Source organism: Anguilla anguilla, chromosome 14 (assembly GCF_013347855.1).
Source record: "Anguilla anguilla isolate fAngAng1 chromosome 14, fAngAng1.pri, whole genome shotgun sequence".
Classification (NCBI taxonomy): Eukaryota; Metazoa; Chordata; class Actinopteri; order Anguilliformes; family Anguillidae; genus Anguilla; species Anguilla anguilla.
The window spans coordinates 33,304,878-33,323,799 of record NC_049214.1 but is presented as its reverse complement, the minus strand read 5'-3'; the positions used below and the strand labels follow the sequence as shown (position 1 = coordinate 33,323,799).

At 44.2% G+C, this 18,922-nt stretch overlaps 2 protein-coding genes across 8 annotated transcripts in view; both read left to right on the top strand.

Moving 5' to 3' along the window:
* The first annotated feature begins 866 nt into the window (after nt 1–866).
* Nucleotides 867–11,104, top strand: brap (BRCA1 associated protein). The gene is made up of 12 exons (XM_035391861.1): nt 867–1,183; nt 2,278–2,439; nt 3,836–4,073; nt 4,793–4,982; nt 5,705–5,818; nt 6,306–6,454; nt 7,271–7,346; nt 7,657–7,795; nt 8,376–8,485; nt 8,751–8,840; nt 9,318–9,421; nt 9,978–11,104. Exons 1-12 carry the CDS (start codon nt 1,108–1,110, stop codon nt 10,324–10,326), a joined length of 1,797 nt encoding a protein of 598 aa, XP_035247752.1. The 5' UTR covers nt 867–1,107; the 3' UTR covers nt 10,327–11,104.
* Nucleotides 11,105–13,973: 2,869 nt separating this feature from the next.
* depdc5 (DEP domain containing 5, GATOR1 subcomplex subunit) overlaps nt 13,974–18,922 on the top strand; it is a 35,551-nt gene continuing 30,602 nt past the window's right edge. For 4 of the 7 annotated variants that reach the window (XM_035390850.1, XM_035390852.1, XM_035390851.1 and 1 more), the window contains exons 1-8: nt 13,979–14,181; nt 14,743–14,826; nt 15,501–15,588; nt 16,318–16,364; nt 17,064–17,149; nt 17,937–18,020; nt 18,235–18,284; nt 18,581–18,650. In XM_035390850.1, coding sequence (XP_035246741.1) covers nt 14,769–14,826; nt 15,501–15,588; nt 16,318–16,364; nt 17,064–17,149; nt 17,937–18,020; nt 18,235–18,284; nt 18,581–18,650 — 483 coding nt within the window. In that variant the 5' untranslated portion in view covers nt 13,979–14,181; nt 14,743–14,768. Of the gene's footprint in view, nt 14,182–14,279; nt 14,426–14,742; nt 14,827–15,500; nt 15,589–16,317; nt 16,365–17,063; nt 17,150–17,936; nt 18,021–18,234; nt 18,285–18,580; nt 18,651–18,922 lie in introns of those variants that run through there. The other 3 variants (XR_004762290.1, XM_035390853.1, XM_035390849.1) reach the window with 2 other exon arrangements.

The following is an 18,922-nucleotide window of genomic DNA, read 5'->3' as shown; positions in this document are numbered from 1 at the left end:
CAACCTACCCTGTAATATCGTTTATTTTTCCCTATTTTTTAAAAAATTATGAGCATTAAGTAGGCTACATGTTTCATATATAAATGCGACGATTGTCCGTGTTTTCATTGTTATTCCTTATCGATGGGTAGGAAGGAAGTACCGATTGTAGCTTTGAGCAACATCGGCCGTTAAGCACAACTTAAAATTCATGAACTTGAACTTGAACCAAGAAAAGAAAATGACAGCAAATACCGTACACCCGGCAACAAAGCAACCAACGCCACGGCCGAAGTCTCTGCATAAAAACTGCAGAATTAATGACCCGCAATTACAAGCACTTCCTGTCTAAATACTGAATGGATTTTACAAAATAAAAGCTCGTGTTTGCAAGGTTGCTATGACAATCCTGTGTAGTTTTGTGCAGATGCTGCATTTGCGGCCCAAAGTGACACCAGCTAATCGGGTATAGTGGGTGAAACAAAATTGTAATATGGACTGAGCTTCAAAACTGATAAACAAAAGATTGTTTCTTACATGGGCAAAATGAAATGCCCAGATGCAGAAGTTATGATAAACACGAGGGTGTCAATTTGACATAATACATTATATTGATGGGTCTTTTCTGTCGAGTTACTAATCAAAAACAAGTGACCGCTTCACATTTTTCATCAAGGAAAACAAAATGTATCCACATCTAGGCCTATATAATTAAAGCAAACTCTATGCCTTAGAGTTATTGAAATGTGACTGGTCAATAGAATGTTCATGCACTGAAAACTGTGAAGCCGATGGTTTTCTTCTGCCTGCGTTTACTTCTAATCGTACCCGACATTGAACCCACGTCTTTTATTCTGAAATTGTAAATGATGTGAGCACCGGAAGTCATTTTCGCTTTCTTTATTATTGTAGCTAGCTGGCATTACACAGTTTTGATGGTTGTATTTATAGGTGTATGAGGTGTCTGAAAGCTGGTTAGCTGCTAGTTCAGCGTCCTAAAAGACAACCTCCTTTCTGTCAATAAGCTCGCTTGGGTGGTGTCGTTCATTTGTTGTTTTTGTCTTTTGTTGGTTTTCCTTCCTTTTTTACAGTAGCTAGCTTGGGGTGTCGTCATATTAATATTAACACATGAGTGTGTCACTGGTTGTAATCCGTTTGGAGCTTGCGGACGAGTCTCTGTTTCCAAAAGGTTTCCAGTACACCGGTGAGTGCATGTCCTGAATATTGTTTGAAAAAAATGTATTAAGACCATGTTAGTTATTTAGCGAATGAAAATATAGGCCAAACAAGTTAACCTAGTTAGATCATATCTGACTCTTGCAGAAGCAGCTTTGGTTGTTAAATTAGTTATGTGTTGCAACTTAGCTACCTATAGGTAACATTATCTTGAACTTATATTTAGTTCCAACAGTTAAGGCATGACGACGCTAATGCAGTGTCGAGAGTAATGAAAATGCAAGTCATATGCGAGCACTGCTAGTGCTGTGTTGCATAACCTGGACGTTTATTATGTGGCTATTGTAGATAGTCTGCAAGGTAGATGTCAGTGTGCTTACTGTATCTATTTAAGATGCATCAGTGTGGCTAAGTTAATAGTTAGTTATGAAAGTGCGCTGAAATGTTTAAAAACCTAATGGTTAATATTATCAGAGAAGTCTGCTGATGGAATGGAGTGAACGAGAATACCCTTCTTAATGTGCTTTCACAAAAAGAAATTCATTTAAAAAATAAAATAAAATAGACACAAAAGATCCTTTGTCGTCCGAACATTAAATGACCTTTTTTGATTTATAAATCTAACCGTAATCCACCTAGCAGATAACTGGAGTACATTGCTGGGAGTTTGAAGAATTTAGATTTGGTACTCTTCTGAAAAATAAGATAAGTTTCTCTGACCTGCTGTATTTATAGCTTCCCGGCTGGTTTCCAGAATAAATTTGTCTGAATGAAGTGTGTAACGCAGCAAAGCCCATTATCCGAACTCAATAAGGCAACAGCGAGAACTAAACAAAACCAACCGCTCGCGTTGTTGCGATAGCAGGTGTTTTGTAAGTCCTGTGGCAAAGGGACGGGTCACGGGAATGATCAAATGTCTCGCGGCGATCGGGACAGAGGAGGACAGTAGAAAATGTGGGCTTTGGGGCCAGGTGCGGGGGTGGGCGGGGCGTCCGGTCGGGAAAGGGGGTAATGGATCGTCCGAGGGGAAAAGGTGATGTTAAAAACATAGCCTCCACGTTGCCGATTCTGATTCACGTGCCGTCACGCTGAACCCGTGTCTCGCCTCGCGCCCAACCGCAGCCGCAGACATGTCTGAGGAGGAGTTCAAAGAGAGGGCCCTGGGGTCCGCCAAGGTCGCCCTGAGTGGAAAGTCGGACCTGGACCGGACGGCCGTCCTACACCAGCACATCGGGAGCAGGGCTATGACGGATATGGTGATCGAGACCTTCAACCACAGCACAGGTAAGAATTCAGTTCAGAATCCAGAACTCCAAAACCAAGGGTCTCTGGGCCCTTGCCCTGGAAAGCCACAGGGCCTACTTCTTTTCATTTTCACTGCACAATTAACTCTTGGTCTGCTGGGTCTGAACTGGTTGTTGAGTTTAAGGTGACACGTGCAGACGAAACCACGTAGTCATGGTGAAAACACTTTACTTTGGTCCAATATAAAAGTGAGCCAGAACTGTCATGTACATCTCTTAAAAAAATGAAGCCAGAATCTTTTTCTGAAAATAAAACCAGCACAGTAAAATCTTCAGTGCTAAATCAGCTCTTACAGAGTACACATGGTCCCTTCTGGACTCGTATCGTATGTGCTCTCTTAAGGCTTTTACATAAAAATCAATCAATACAAAAGTAACCATATATAGTCATTGTTGGTAACCCGTTGTATATAAGTGGAATAAACCCCTCCGGGCTGTCCCGGTTATTAGAAAATAATGTAGGCTACTTCGGTGGTAGTATGGGGTTACAGAAGAAATCATAGATGGACCGACGACAACGTCGCTTTTTCATACGTCAGTGGGCTAATTTGCCTAATCTTCGCGGGACTTTAGACCACGGTGGAAACGCAGACAACCATGGGCTGAAGGAACCTTTTAGTTCCTTGAAAAGTAGTTCCGGGTACTTTTGGTGGAAACGCGGCTATAGTCTATGAGTACAGGGCGCATACGCTGTGCGGACGGACAGTCCGCAGTCGTTCGCCCTTTCATAGTCCAGTCGTACCACCGCATACCCAAGCCCTACATTTCCCACAGTCTTTGCGCGTTGTTTTCCTTTTCTGCCGAAAGTTACAGACTGTAAACAACATGGCCGGGTCCTTGTCCAGCGTTGTGCTTATTTCTCCCCATGAATTGTTGTTCTTCTGAAAATCTTTATAATGCCGTTGGGATGAATCGTATAGGTGCCTGTACCTCCTCATCTCTTCTGCCAGTCTCTCTTGAAATGTCGACTCCATGTCTGTTTTGTGTATTTCGCATCACCGCGTTTCCCGTGCCACATGAAATGCATGTCGATGTGAAACAGTTTCATACCAAGCCATGATTTGTGTGAACCAGTACACGTACGCTAGGTACGCGCGGTCACAAAAATTGAGCTTAGCGCGGACATGCCCAGGCAGACGTACGCTGAGTTCCGCTATTTCATCATTTTGACCGCGCAGACCCCAGCGGAGTCCGGTCCGTGTATGCTACATCTGGACCATGAATTGGCCTTTAGAGTTGAATCAACACTGGGTATTTTACTGTCAGTACACACACAGGCCCTTCATGTGTCCAGCAGTGCAGATGTGCAGCTCGTGTTTAGTTATGTGTTTGTGTGCGTTTCATCACTGGGTGTGTTTTTGTGGAATGGGGAACAGATAAGAGCGGGGGTCCGGAGTCCGGGGACGCGGGCGAAGGGGAGGAGGCCAGCCCCCAGTCCCGGGGCAGCCCCAGCCCCTCGGAGGAACGGCCCGGCAGCAGGGGGGCCAAAGACGCCACGGAGGGGGTCACTTTGCCCGACTCGCCCTCCAAGCAGCTGCCCGACCAGATCTCCTTCTTCAGCGGGAACCCCTCGGTGGAGATCGTCCACGGCATCATGCACCTGTACAAGACCAAGTGAGTGCCAGGCACAGGTGGACTGTCATCTTTGTATGAAGCACAAAATACTGTCAAAAAAACATAAACCATATACAAAATGGAGTGTATATTTAGGTTGCTTGGCAGGTGGTGCACAGACACTGTGCAAAAAAGTGGGTGAATAACTTGTAGTAAATATAAAATATATACAGGCAAATGCATGCGTATGTGAATGTCCATACATGCAGATATTCATGTACATGCATGCAGATTTCAAATATATTCATATACATAGATGTATTTGAAATGCAGGCCATTCCCAGGTGTCAGGGAACTGGGCGGGGTCTGCTGGTGCTAGTATGGATGGGGAGGAGGTGCATCTCCTTAGCGATGAGGGTTTGGATTCCTGTCATCCATCTTAAAGCCCTTGGCTGACTCCCTGTGCCATCTGTTAGTGTTAAAGCAGACTGTGACTCGTGTGGGGAGAAGGGGCTATTAGGTATACGCTGGCAGTAAACAGACAATGTAAACGGCAGCGAAAAGTGAATTGATAGGGTGGTGGTCTGTTGTGTGTGAGCTGAGTATGGTCTGTATTTGCTGCTGCATGCAGTCTGCCAGCATCTGTAGTTCTGCCAGAGGAATATGACACTACCCTCTCAGGGGAAACTCGATCTCGTCACTCAAAGCCGATGGGAGTGGAAGGCGGGGGGTTGGGGGTTGCCGTTTTTACACCGACGTCTGTCCTGTGTCCGTCGCAGCAAGATGACATCGCTGACGGAGGACGGTCGGCGCAGCGCCATGCTTTGCATCCTGACGGTGCCCGCCGCCATGACCAGCCACGACCTCATGAGGTTCGTGGCGCCCTACAACGACGTCATGGAGCACATGAAGATCATCCGGGACTCCACGCCCAACCAGTACATGGTGCTGGTCAAGTTCAGCGCTCAGGTGAGAGTGGACAAGATCCTTCTGATACGAGGGTCTGCAGTCCTGGTGCTTGGGAGCTGCAGAGTCTGCTGCCTTTGTTGTTATTCAGTACTTCATTGAGCAACTACAGCTGTTGATTACACATACCCTGGATCCTACACCTCATCAGCACCAGAGTCTCATTGATTGGTTTAATACTGCAGTGAACATCAGGTAAATTTGTTGTTAGGCAATGCCCTTTCAGCAGTGCCTTGGTTGTGCACCCCTGCAGCCACGTTATCTGGAGGCTGGTTTGGGCTCTTTTTGTTTGTTGAATCAACATTATATTTAACAGTGTTATGAGGACCCACGGTGAAAATGCTGTCGTTAACATGTGACGGTAGTCTCCAGAATAGGTTTTTTAGAAATGTGCACTTTTTTGGTAATTTTTTAATAATTTTGAAACACAGTGACCTTTGTAATATTTAGCATTGGAGTGAAGTAACAATGGTGTAAAGATACAGTATCACTGCCTTCATTTAATCCAGTTTACCACCAATTTCACTCAGGACATCAGCATCCTTTTTTATTCATTTTATTTTTGATCACCGGCCTAGTGGAATTTCTTTGAAGTGACAGGCCAAGAATGGCAGTCTAGTCGCGTTAATGCTACGGCTTGGAGGTTATTTCCCCTGGTATTTTGCACACAGCCCATTGGCTGAGAACTCTCCTGGTGTGGCAATTGCCTCCGCCTCTCTCCACAGGCCGACGCTGATGGCTTCTACACCGCCTGCAACGGCCGGCAGTTCAACTCCATCGAGGACGCGGTCTGTCAGCTGGTCTACGTGGAGAGGGCCGAGGTTATCAAGTCTGAGGAGGTACAGACGGGCAGACAGGGGAGGGGCCTGACACCACAGATTCTTTACATTAACCAGATACTCTACTCATGTGTTCCTGCCTTTCTCTCTACTCTTTAACTACTGGAGGTAACAGTTGATAACAGGAGGTTTTGATGCTATATCTCAGTACAAAATATCCATTACCAGTGTATTGCTTCAGTGAAACCTCTTAATGAATTTTCAGAAGACTAACAAAATTGGAATAATTCTGCTTCAGCAGCAAAGAGACAGAATGTTTAGTGTTAAGAACACAGAGCTTTGTATTTAGTGAGTCTGTAGAATCTGTGTTACGAAAATCGGAAAAGGCTTTTTGATTTCTGGTAGGGAGAAACTTTCTTGAATGAAGTGGAGTATCTAGTGGCACTATAGAATCTATGTACTATGTCATTGTTCTGTGTGTTGAGCCAATCTGAGTGCCACTTCCTGGTCTGACCCCGCCCCTCGCCCCGCCCCCTCCCCGCTGCAGGGAGCCAGCCTGCCGGTGATGGACCTGACGGAGCTGCCCAAGTGCACCGTGTGTCTGGAGCGGATGGACGAGTCGGTCAACGGCGTGCTGACCACACTGTGCAACCACAGCTTCCACAGTCAGTGCCTGCAGCGCTGGGAGGACGCCTCGTGAGTGGCCCCGCCCACCCCCCACCTCCCACCTCCAACCTCTACCACACCATACCCCAAACCTCCCCACCCCATCCCCACCTAACGTCCGTCTGATCCGACCCAAAACCTCCACCCAACCACACCCCAGACCGCCCAACCTCTACCACACCACGCCCAACCTCTCCAACACTATACCCCAAACCTCTATGTCAAACCCCACCCCATCCCCAGCTAACGTTCATCTGACCACACCCAAAACCGCCATGCAACCACACCCCAGACCGCCCAACCTCTACCACACCATATCCAACGTCTGACACACTGTACTCCAAACCATCCACCATCTCTCTCTAGACTCACACTCCATACAGAATCATACTGTATGTACACTCACTATGTACTGAGTGTGCATACTGTCACACTCCACACACGGTCTCCCCCTAGCATCACATTGTATTCACAATTAGTGTGCTTCACGCTCCACAGTCCTCACCTCTCATTGGCTCATTCAGTGCAGCAGTGATCCAATCAGCTGCTCACATTCATTCACCCGCTCTATTCAGCAGTTTGTGCTGCTTCTACTCACTTCCTCTGCTAGATGTAAATGTAATTGTGGCCTTCTCTCTATTCTCTCTGTTTTTCTGTGTGAGCGGGGGTTCACGTCCCCCCCCCCCCCCATTGTGCTGTCAGACCATGTGACTCAAGCGAAACTTCACATACACAATGACCACTGGCTCTCACAACGACCAGTGCCATCTCTTTGTGCGTAGTGACAGGGACCTGTGTCCAGCCGTATATAAGACCACTCACCGCTCTCCCCCCGTCCCCCCCCAGGTGTCCTGTGTGCAGGTACTGCCAGACCCCCGAACCCGTGGAGGAGAACAAATGCTTCGAGTGTGGCGTGCAGGAGGTAACGGACTCCTGCGTCTCCTCGAGTCCTTGTTTTATCCCCAACATTTTCTCTCAATTTAAATGTTCGTGTTGTGTTTTTTGTTGTCAGAAACGGTTTGTGACACACTAAGGGACCACTGTGTGAAGAATGGTTCACTCGTGGGACATTGTGTGAAGTGTGTGACTGCAGTGTGGGGATTGATAGATTCTCAAAACAGTGTTTGAGGAAAACAAATTCTCGCCCTCTTTCTGTCCCTCTCTGTCCCTCTCTCCCTCTCTCCTCCCCCCCCACCCTCTCTCCCTCTCTCTGTCCTTTCCTAAACCGCCAGAACTTGTGGATCTGTTTGATCTGCGGCCACATTGGCTGTGGGCGCTACGTTAGCCGCCACGCCTACAAGCATTTCGAGGAGACGCAGCACACCTACGCCATGCAGCTGACCAACCACCGCGTGTGGGACTACGCCGGGGGTACGGGCGGGGCACGTGGAAGGGGAGGGGATTTCTTGTTTTGTTGAATTTTTGTAATATTGACAATGCAATTACAATCATAACGTTTTTTTAAATCGCAGAATTGTCAGAAAGTATCACAATAATCAATGTATTATCTAAACACTGTATCTAAATTACTGTAATATAGGCAATGTAATGGCAATAATAATGTGTTTTTGAATGACATAATTCTTGTTATTTTATTGTGTGTGCTGATTATTATTATTGTTATTATTATTAATAATTTAGTTGGATATGACCTCATCGGCTACACCATGCATTATGATGACTCCTCACAAGACACTTGTAGACACAAAACAAAATTTGTGCTAACTGGGTCATATAATTGAGCAATATTACAATGGTTATAACTCATTTTTACATTACAAAAAAATGCACATCATTATTGTCACTGTATTTCTCATATTACAGTAATTCCACAGTAGAAATAAGATCGGTAAATGCACAACACAATGGTTACACTTATTAATATGAATCATTTTTGGATCATATTGAAGTGTATGTTTTTGTCCTGTGCTCTGTGTGTCTGTCTGTCCAGATAACTACGTGCACCGGCTGGTGGCCAGCAAGACGGATGGTAAGATGGTGCAGTACGAGTGTGAGGGAGACTCCTGTCAGGAGGAGAAGATCGACGCCCTGCAGCTGGAGGTCTTGGCCTGTCTTTGTTTTTGCTTTTCTCTTTTTTTCACTTTTGTGGATTGTTATTTCAGGCTTACAGGAAATGGAAATTTGAGTGAAAAGTCAGTTATGGTGGAGTAGGGCGCTCTCTGTTCAGTAAACTACTGAAAATGGCTTAGCAACACAACAACACTTAAAAACACATTTTTGAGTGGAGTGGGTCTTTAAGAATGGTTTTTTTTTTTGTGTGTGTTTTTGCTTCATTATCTAAAACGGTTTCCATTTTTCTTCACAGTACTCTTATTTGCTGACTAGCCAGCTGGACTCCCAGAGAATTTACTGGGAAAACAAAATCTTACATTTGGAAAAAGACACGGCAGAGGAGGTGAGAATAACGGCATGCAGCGTTTCCATCCAATTTTATAAAACCTCTTCCGCTGCAAGTCTCCGGGTTTCCATTCAGTTTTATAAAACTTCTTTAGCTGCAAGTCTCCTGGTTTCCATTCATTAGAAGTCCCACTGAAGGGGTTCCACAGTTTCATACACAAATTGGTTATTTCAAGTGGAACCTGTACGTCACTTTTTTTTTGGTCTGGAATTTCATCAGAAACATTCAAATGGTTTGTAAACAGCCTTTGTACTTTGAGTGTTGTAGTTGTACTTTTGAAACGGGGGTCGACCTGACAAAAGCAAGGTTATGAAAAATATTATTACACAACAACGTTTTAATGATATAGTAATAATCCAGTAATAAATTGTCTTTATCGACATTAGTAAACAGGAAAATGTAAAACAGGCGTCATGTGTAATCTATCTATCCTGTGGAGAGAGACTGCCTTTTTAAGCACCTTTGTCCGCTCAGATCAACAACATGAAGGCCAAGTTCAAGGAGACGATCGAGAAATGTGATAATCTGGAGCGGCGGTTCGGGGACCTGGTCAAGGAGAAGCAGTCCATGGATAAGAAGTAAGACTCCTCCCCTTCTGCTTCACCCCCCCTCGTATTCCAGCCTATCCTGGCTCAGCAGATAACTTCTGAGAGATCTGTGGTGTTGTTCCGGTTCCAGCCGAGCTCTCGATGGCATAAAGGCCAGCGTCTCAGTCACCAGCTCACCCTGTTAACACACTGGCTGATTGGCACCAGGTTGTTCCAGGTTGTTGGCTGTGTACGGTATTTCTGGTTTTCTCCCTCGTTCCTGCCATTATTTACCCCATTCCCTTCTTTTATTTGTCCTTCCCTCCTTTCTTCTCCCTTCCTTTTCCTTTTCCATTGCTCCATTCGCCCTCTCTCCTCTCCCTCCCTCTCTCTTTTCTGTCCCTCCCCTGCCTCCATCAATCATCCCCTCTTTTTCATCTCCCTCCCCCTCTCTCCCACCCACCCTTCCTTTTCTCCTTGTCCCCTCTCCTCTCTCTCCCTCCCTTCCCCCTCTTCTCTCCCTTGCCCCTCTCCTCCTCTCCCCTCATCCCCCCTCCTCTGTCTCCCTCCCTCTCCTCCCTCCCCTCCTCTCCCCCCTCCCTCCCAGGTGCACTCAGCTGAGCTCGCGGGTGAGCAAGCTGTCGCAGGAGCTGCAGGAAGAGCAGGAGCTGAACCGCTGCCTGCGGGCCAACCAGGCGCAGCTGCAGGCGCAGCTGCGGGAGGAGGAGCGGCGGGCGCAGGAGGGCGGCGAGCACAAGGACGGCCGCATCGCCGAGCTGCAGGAGCAGCTGCGCGACGTCATGTTCTACCTGGAGACGCAGCAGCAGATCAGCCAGATGCCCGCCGCCGCCCGCCAGGAGCTCCAGGAGGGCCAGATCAACATCGCCTCCGGGCCCTCCCCCCCCGCGCCCGCCAAGCTGGGCGGCAGGAAGGGCCGGGGCAAGAGGGGCAAGTAGGCACATAATCATTTAATAAAACAGACGGGCGGGAAGAGAAACGTGTGGGAAGACAAGAAGGAGGAGGGAATTAAGACTGGTTTTAAGGGAATGCAAGAGCACCCCGCCCCTCTTCTGGCCCCCGCCCTGCTACACGCCAAAAAAGGAACTTTAACAAGAAAGGGGGTTTTTCTGAATATTATTGGACTGGTTTGGACTTCCTTTGAGCAGAAGGGTGAAAGAAAGGCTTGATGTCCCAGTGGGAGGACCCGGAGGTGGATGAGTGTGGGGAAAGGTGATGGTGTAGAGGGCTGTAGCATCCCTATCATGTTCACAGTAGTTGGATCACCAAGAGACTGACATTATAGATTTCCCACCCCGGGCACAGTGTTTATATGATTCTCTCTCCATCCTCTCTGTAGCCTTATAGTAAGCCTACCTCTGCTGTTGGCAAATGTGAATCAACAGGAGCGGCCACAAGGTCTCTCTTTGGCCTGGTATAAAAGCACCCCCACCAACCCTGACCCGGGTTTGTCTGACCCACATTTAGCCTAGACCATCAGCCACTCCTCTTGGATGTTTTCTCATTCTGTCCCTTCTTCTCTTTTTTCTTTCTCCATTTCTCTCTCTCGCTTTGTTTCCCTCTCCTTTCTCCATCTCTCTGTCTCTCACTCTCTTTTTGTCCATATCCGTCTTTCTCAATCTCTTGTCTGTCTTCAGTGTCCTTCTCTGTGGCCCAAGCGATCTCGTATTTATTCAGCATGTACGTGTGTGTGACAGGGGGGGGGGGGGGGGGGGGGGGGGGGCGTTGACAAAACAACAAAACGGAGCTGAGCAACGTCAGGCATGTGTTTATTCTGGATTCTTCCACAGTAATTTGGAAACACTGTTTTTTTCAGACCCTAAATGTCTCAAACAGTGAAAGAGGGCCTTGGGCATATGACCCACACACACAGAGAGCTTTTTGTACTCTGATGACTGATTTCAGGCGAGAATGTTTGGCAAAGAAGTGAAATACTAGTGGCCTCCAGAGACATTTAGGCATTCAAATCTGTGTTTTCCTGATTGATCTGGAACCATCAACTCCCATCCCCAAGTAGTTTATCCACTTTGTCTTTGAACATGTGTGTGTGTGTGTGTGTGTGTGTGTGTGTGTGTGTAGGAGGCAGGCGGTAACACTGAAAACATGCTATACAACTTGCAGTCAAAGCCAAAGTCTCAAACAGGACAGAGCTGAGATTAGCGAAGGCTCTGATGAGAAGCCTGACGTTTTGGGTAAATATCTGAGAGCATGCAGCCTATGCTAGTTATGCTAGTTCCTTCTAGTTGCTCCTTTCATTCTGTTTTGGTTGAGCTGTTGACTGTTCACTTTCTGTAAGAAAAACTATAAGAGTGGAAATTCATGATCTGAGGTGCCTTTTTGCTAATGGAAATATACCAGTAAAGAGTTTTTTTTTTTTTTTAATATGTCAATATGTTTGTTAATATGTCACTTTATCTGGTTTGGGGCATTTAAGTAAGTGATAGTAAATCTGATTTCCAGTTAATAGTTCTAGGTCCTGATCTATTTAGTTGAACTGCGATTTAGTCTGAAGGTGAATAGAAATTTGTTGTAAAAATTTGTTGAAAGGACACAAAAAACAAGTTGAATGCATAACTTTGTGCATCTTTGTTGTTTTTCTGTCAGCACAAATGTCCAGCTGATCTGCCCTGTTTTTTTTTCCCCGCCTCATAATGGACTGACATCTTTGGGAGATGTCTGGGAAATGATGTCAAACAAATCAGCATCTGTGTAAAGTCTCTAAAACATGTAAATTGATCTGCCTTTAGAAAGACTGGGCAAGAGAGTGTGCATACTGGACTACACTCCCATTTGTACATCAGTAAGATAATTAGCATAATGTTGTGCTTAAATGCTGTAGTACTTTGTGATTTAGCTGTAAAGTCATTTTGGAAGAATCAGCACAGGTAATCATAGTTGTTTGGCTGTATGACTTATGTGTTACCTCAAAAAAACACCCCAAATGCCATATATTTGTGTTGTTTACTTTTGTTAAATTGTTTGGAGATGTATACTCAGAGGTCTTTAAATTGTGATCATACAGTCTTTCCTGATGTTTTTGTCCAGTGACCCCACTCAATCTACGAAGCACTCAACTTGACCATATAACATTAATAACACTTTTAAGTATATTTTACTGTTGATATGTGCCAGGAAATTTTGAAATATTTTGTCAACAAAATATCTTTGTAGCCTGGATACAATTAACAAGTATTCAGTTTACCAAATAATTTCACATTCTAAGCTAATGTATTGGGTGATAATTACGCCTCATTTGTTTGACCTCGCTTTGGCCTTTTCTGTTGGAACATTTGTCTCTCACAGGTCTCAGCTAAATGTGTGGCAAGATAACGGACAGCCCTTTCCAGTCTCTGTGCAAGCACAGCATATTTTTTTTTTTTGTTCAGAAAAAAGAACCACAAATGTGCTTTCCAGGTCTATAAACGCCATTGCCCCGAAGGCTTCAATAAAATCCGGAGTTCAGTTTCAATAAATGTAGAAAAACAATTGCGTTTTCTGATTGTTATTTGTTTACTTCCTGCTTTGTCTTTCTACTTCTCTGGTTATGTCTACCTTTCATTCATTTCAAATAGAATTCCCTTCAAAGGAATGCAGAATATTCTCAGTTAATTCCCCCTACATGTACACGGAATGTGTCAGTCAACATAAAGGAGCCTTAATTAATGGTTTTAAGAAAGGCGATATGTGTTCAACTGCATTTAAACTTATTTGAAGACCACTGTTATGTATGTTGGTCTGTTTATGATGGTATTGTGCATCACTGTTGTTACAGTGTTTCCCCTAGCTGCGGTGGATTGGTTTAGCCTGCATGTTAAAGGGTTGTCAAGATAAGAGCAATTTGGGTCAGATTCACCTCCATTGCATATTATTCATTTCTGTATCAAAATTCTGAAATTCTGCCATAAAAACCTGTGAATATGTCCGTTTTCCACTTTAATCTAAGCTTTACATTAGGCTACTGTCCACCGGTTTGTTATGGTACACGGGAAGACGGAAAACAATCCCGGTAACGGTAACAAGCATGCGCCGACCTGCACTGAACAATTTAGGCCTACGTCAGCCCAAAGTAGGATATGGTTGTTATATGATGAGGTTTTCTCTACATTTTGAGAGGAAATGAACAGTACGCAAACATGAGGGAAAAAACACTTCTAAAATATTAACATTGATGCAGGGGTTCCAACATTTCGGTTAAAAACGTTTTCTCCAGCAGTAATGCTCCCAAGAAATCCTGGAGACAAGACTGCATGAAACATTTAATACAGTATAATGCTGCATCCTTTCAGAAAACCTTCACATCTAAACGTATTATCAGATATTTTATCAAATATTAAATTTGATAATAAATTAATAAACCTAGTCATTTTAGGTTTAAACAAATTCCATAATGTACGTGCTACTGCACTGTGGACCTTGTTTGTCGAACGTGTTTATTATGACGCATCCTGTCTTATTGTAACAACAGACATTGTTAGTAGAACACTACCAAATTCCATTTTAAAAAACAGTAGCTCATTGTACTGGAAAAAGTCCAGTCGGTGGGTGGCAGCAATGCTACTAGCCAAATAGCCTAGACTCCTGTCGGACCATTTGGTATCTTGCTTTTTGTTTCTACTCGGCGCTTGAAAATGAAACACCACTATGTAACGCAATCAAAACAAGGTAGATTTAGACTGAAATAAACTCGCTAAAATCGAGGTATTGCGTTAATTTTTAGTATAGAAACATGCTGTCGGAAATGTAAGTCAACCCTGGAGACAGGCTGCAACGGAAGGGCATTCTTACAAAAAACGGTATGTTGCATGATTTTACTTTCACGCCCACAAGATCCAAAGTTGGCTAAGACAGTAAGCGTGCTCACTAAAAAGCGGCTATCTCCAAACATATAATACATGGTGTACTAAAATTCTGGTGACATTCCCAAATGCCAACAACATCTGTGTGCCCCTCTACTAGGTTGCGTATTAGTGACAACATATCTTTCTCAATTTGTTGGGCATCACACTCAAGATCTGAATGCAATTAGTATAAGCTATCGTAAGTATCGCTAATTGTATCAGAGTTGAGTGTTAGGCCTGCTGTTTTTTAAGTTACAGGGAGCAGACGTATAGTATACATTCCGTAGGTACACCGCCTTTTATTCGTTGTTGCAGAAATGGGTCATTTTATTATTATTTTTTATGCGAGTTTGTGTGTGTATCCGTGCTTGTGGTCATTATCCTTGTTTACAAAAAGTCCAGACTTTGTTTCGTGTTGTGTGTTGTGTTTGCCAAACGGAGATGTGCATGTTGTGAATTGCAGAAGGCCCAGTATTTGTCTGCAGACCTCTAAACGTCATGTGATTTTGTCTGTAGCTTGTCCAGCGTGGCCAGCCCTCACTATGAAGACGAACAAGTCGTACAAACTGGTGCTCCACAAGAAAGGCTTTGGGGGGAGCGGTGAGTGGGGAATATGTGGACGCTCTCTATTAGACCTCCGCGATTATGTCTGATTACCGTATAAAGTGTTTAGCGATTTACAAATGAACTTTCACCAGAATGCTTCATACTGTAGCCTATATAAATAAATCACCACGCCTACTGCACTAGCCCAGCGTGATGCCCAAAACACAGTCGCAAAAAACTGGCCAAGAAATTGACCCTATGTTCAAACGATATTATTCCATACTTTTATACAATTACTGACGACTGAATGTGGTTCCAACATAACTGATAGTCTCCAAAATACTAATGCCTCGATATTTCGATGGGTTCATTTATGATGGGGAACTCGGCCATCTCTATGATGGGGAACTTTGCCCCAGAATTCACTTATGTAATGCAGTATGTCACATTGTTTAAACATTGTTCTCTGATAAATTCACTTGTCTTCTCAAAAGTGTGTTTTGAAAAATTAAAAGTTTAAAAGGTATGAGCTCTGTTTGACTCCTCCGCATACAGTTGTACAAACACATTATTTTTCACAGTATGGATGAAAAAACTCTTGTCTCATATATTGGTCTGGTATTATTTATATTAATGCACCATAAACATATTTAACGGTAGATGCAATAGATTTTAAACAGTTTGTTGGGCTGACCTTTGTGATTGTCCTGAATCCTCTTGTTTCCTAGACGATGAGCTTATGGTGAACCCCAAAGTGTTCCCTCAGGTGTCGATCGGGGACATCGTTGAGATCGCGCACCCCAACGATGAGTACAGGTGAGTGGTTTGGGGTGTGTGAAAGCAGAGGGAAACAGACAAGTCCCTGCTCCAGCAGCCATTTTGTCTGCTCAGAGAGCCTCGCTTTCATTCTCATTATCGTCTCCAAAAAACGGTGTATTTGAGGGGTTATTTTCGTTTTTGTTGCTGAAATTAACATGGTTGCCAAGCTGAATAAGTTGAACTCCGCTATGGTCTATGCCTTAGATCAGAAAGAAGGCCAGTCTGTTTAGGGATTGCATGGCAGCTTTTGCTATTAATTAATTAATTAGTCCAGTCATTTATTTGATCTGAAATTTTTGATAAAGTCATGAGCTACAGCTGTCCATATATTCTTGTTGAAAATGCGTTGCTGTAGTCCAATATAGGAGTGAACTAGTGCTGGTGTATACAGCCGTTTAGAAAATCAAGCCAGAATAATTGGGTGGAAGATGAACCAGCAAACACACCGGCCCTCCCGGAATAGTGTTGTGTACCTTAGATGCTCAAATTTTGCCCTCAAAGCGAGTGGTACTGCTGGTTTTATAACATGGTATTTATTTATTGATTGATTGATTGATCAGTGTCACTCATTGGGCAGAGATTCCGCCCTCTGGTGTCTCAGATCGAATCCATTCACTGATTACAGAGGAACTAGCAGGGGCCATATTTAAGTGTCTCTGGCCTTGCATGCTCTGCAGAAATGTGCGTGCTGTCTTTCTTTTTTAAAACTCTCCCTCTTTCCTTCAGTCCCCTCCTGCTGCAGGTGAAGAGTTTAAAAGAAGACCTCCAGAAAGGTAGACCGTTTGTTTTACTCCCATTTCTGCACAGTATATTGCAGGTCTCAGCTCGTGACCCGGAAGTTGTGATTTTGAGAACTTGATGTTATTTTTCAATGATGGTAAAGCACTTTGAATCAAATTTCTTGCTTAGCCAAATAAATATCGGCATATAAAGAGTTGGTCTAAAACAGGGGTTTCCAGTCTATTCCTCGAGGGCAGATTGTATGCAGGTCCCCCCCCCCCCCCCATTAATTACCATTAGTTGAAGTTAACAGTTAACAATTAAAATAGCCAATTGGCTCTGGATTAGACCACAACAAAAGGTTTAATACAAGGACACAATAACAGTTTAAATAAAATCAGAACAGGAATTTGGCCCTTCTTGCCCACCCCAGGATTAATAGGCCGAATTTTCATGTCAGATCACCTTCAGATTAGCTCTTTTTGCTCACTCAGGAAGTTCTGTAGGGCTTTTCTCTCTTATGGGTGGCAGTGTAGTATAATGGGTTTGGAGCTGGGCTGGTAACTTGTAAAATTTAAGGTTCAGGTCCCCGGTAGGACAGTACCGTTGTACCCTTGTGCAAGGAACTTATCCTGCATTGCTTTCGTAAATATCCAGCTGTATAAATGGCTACTGTGTTAAAATGACCACATTTGTGTGTATCTGGATTAGAGAATCTGCTAAATGCCAGTAATGTTTTTTTTTTTCCCCAGAGACCATCAGTGTGGACCAGACAGTGGCTCAGGCCTTCAAACTCCGGGCCTACCAGGACGTCTTCATCAACATTGTGGATCCCAAGGTAGAGAAACGTGTTCACATTACTGTACATTCCTTTAGTGGACACTCTTATCCGGAGTGACTTACCATGCAGGAGAGTATTTATTCATTCATTCATTCATTCATTCATTCATTCATTCATTCATTCATTCATTCACTCATTCATTCATTCATTCATTCATTCATTCATTCATTTAGCTGATGCTGACTCAGACTACATTTTCACATACCATCCATGTACACAGCTGGGTATTTTACTCATGAAGTGTCCAGCTGTATATGTGAGTTTAGGTGAACTTGGCTGTGGTGCAGTTGGCCCAAGCTGGGATTCAAACCAGCAACCTCTGTGTTACAAGCCCTGTTCCCCAACCTTTATACTACACAGCTTTTGTGGATCTTCATGAGCGTGCCACTCCAGACCAGTGAGTTTATGTTGCAACATCACTGAAGCACAAATGCAAGTTAACTATGCTAACCACAAACAAAATGCAAATTCTTAATGTTCACAGATTACGTTCGTACCTGAAGGATGAGTTGCGGCTGCTAGCGATGTCGAGTTTAAATGAAACAACCAATTAAATTATCTTAATTCTAAATTTAGTGCAGAGGTTAGAGTACTATTCTGTGAGATCACTTTTTTAGTCCTCGTCTGTAATCTGGTGGCTGTTTTTTGAGCCTGTTGCTGATGTCTTGTTGGATTTTTTTTTGGGATATCGTGTAGTCATGGCCTGTAACAGCAGCAGTGGGCTGTTTATTGTCCCCTGGCTCACAGGAGGCACACTTGTATATTTGCCATCTCCTCCTGTTAGGATGTGACTCTGGACCTTGTAGAGCTGACCTTCAAAGACCAGTATATCGGACGAGGAGACATGTGGAGACTGAAGAAGAGTTTGGTGAGGGAGCGAGGGTGTGCGTGTGTGTGTGTGTGTGTGTGTGTGTGTAACGCATGACACACACGTAACTATGCAAACCTGTATACATGCTTACCTACTTGTGGGAGAGTGTCTGCCAGCTTAGAACGTGGAATGCTCATTATTTTTCATTAACCTTTTCTGAAGTGTTTTCTGGTAGTTGCTGCTCGTTGATGCGTAGCTTCTTGTCTCTTAGGTGAGCACCTGTGCATATGTGACCCAGAAGGTAGAGTTTGCTGGGATAAGGTATGCTTTTTTCCTCAGTTGTGAAGACGTTTGTGTGTCTGTGTTGGGTAGGTATGTGCACGTCTGCAGGTATGTGTCTGCTTGTATGCATTCATGTACAAGTGGCATGTATGCATGCGTTTGTTGAAATGTATGCACATGAGTGTGTGTGTGGGTTCATATCTATATGGGAATGTGCAAGTGTAGTTTTGCGGTTGTGTGTACCTTGCATGTGTGTCTGTGTGTGCGTTTCTGCTTGTGTGCATATGAACACAAACAGTGTTTTCTGTGCGTTTCACCCTCATTGTTGTCCTCAGGGCTCAGACCAGTGAATTGTGGGTAAAAGGAGAGAAGGTGACCTGCGGCTACATCAGTGAAGACACCCGGGTAAGGAGGAACTTTCCAGACTATTTTTATTTCATGCAGCAGATCCCAGACAGGGTCTCATAGCTGACTGTTTTATTACATTACATTACAGTCGTTTAGCAGAAACTGATGTACACTGTAGGAGAACATAAGTCCATCTGTCTGACTTATGTGAGCGGCAGTGCCAGACCTGGCTAACAGCTAAGATACAAATCCTGAATAAGTACAGGTTATCTTCATAACAAGCCCTGAGAAAAATTCCATAAAAAAATAGCGTAAACAAAAACTATAAA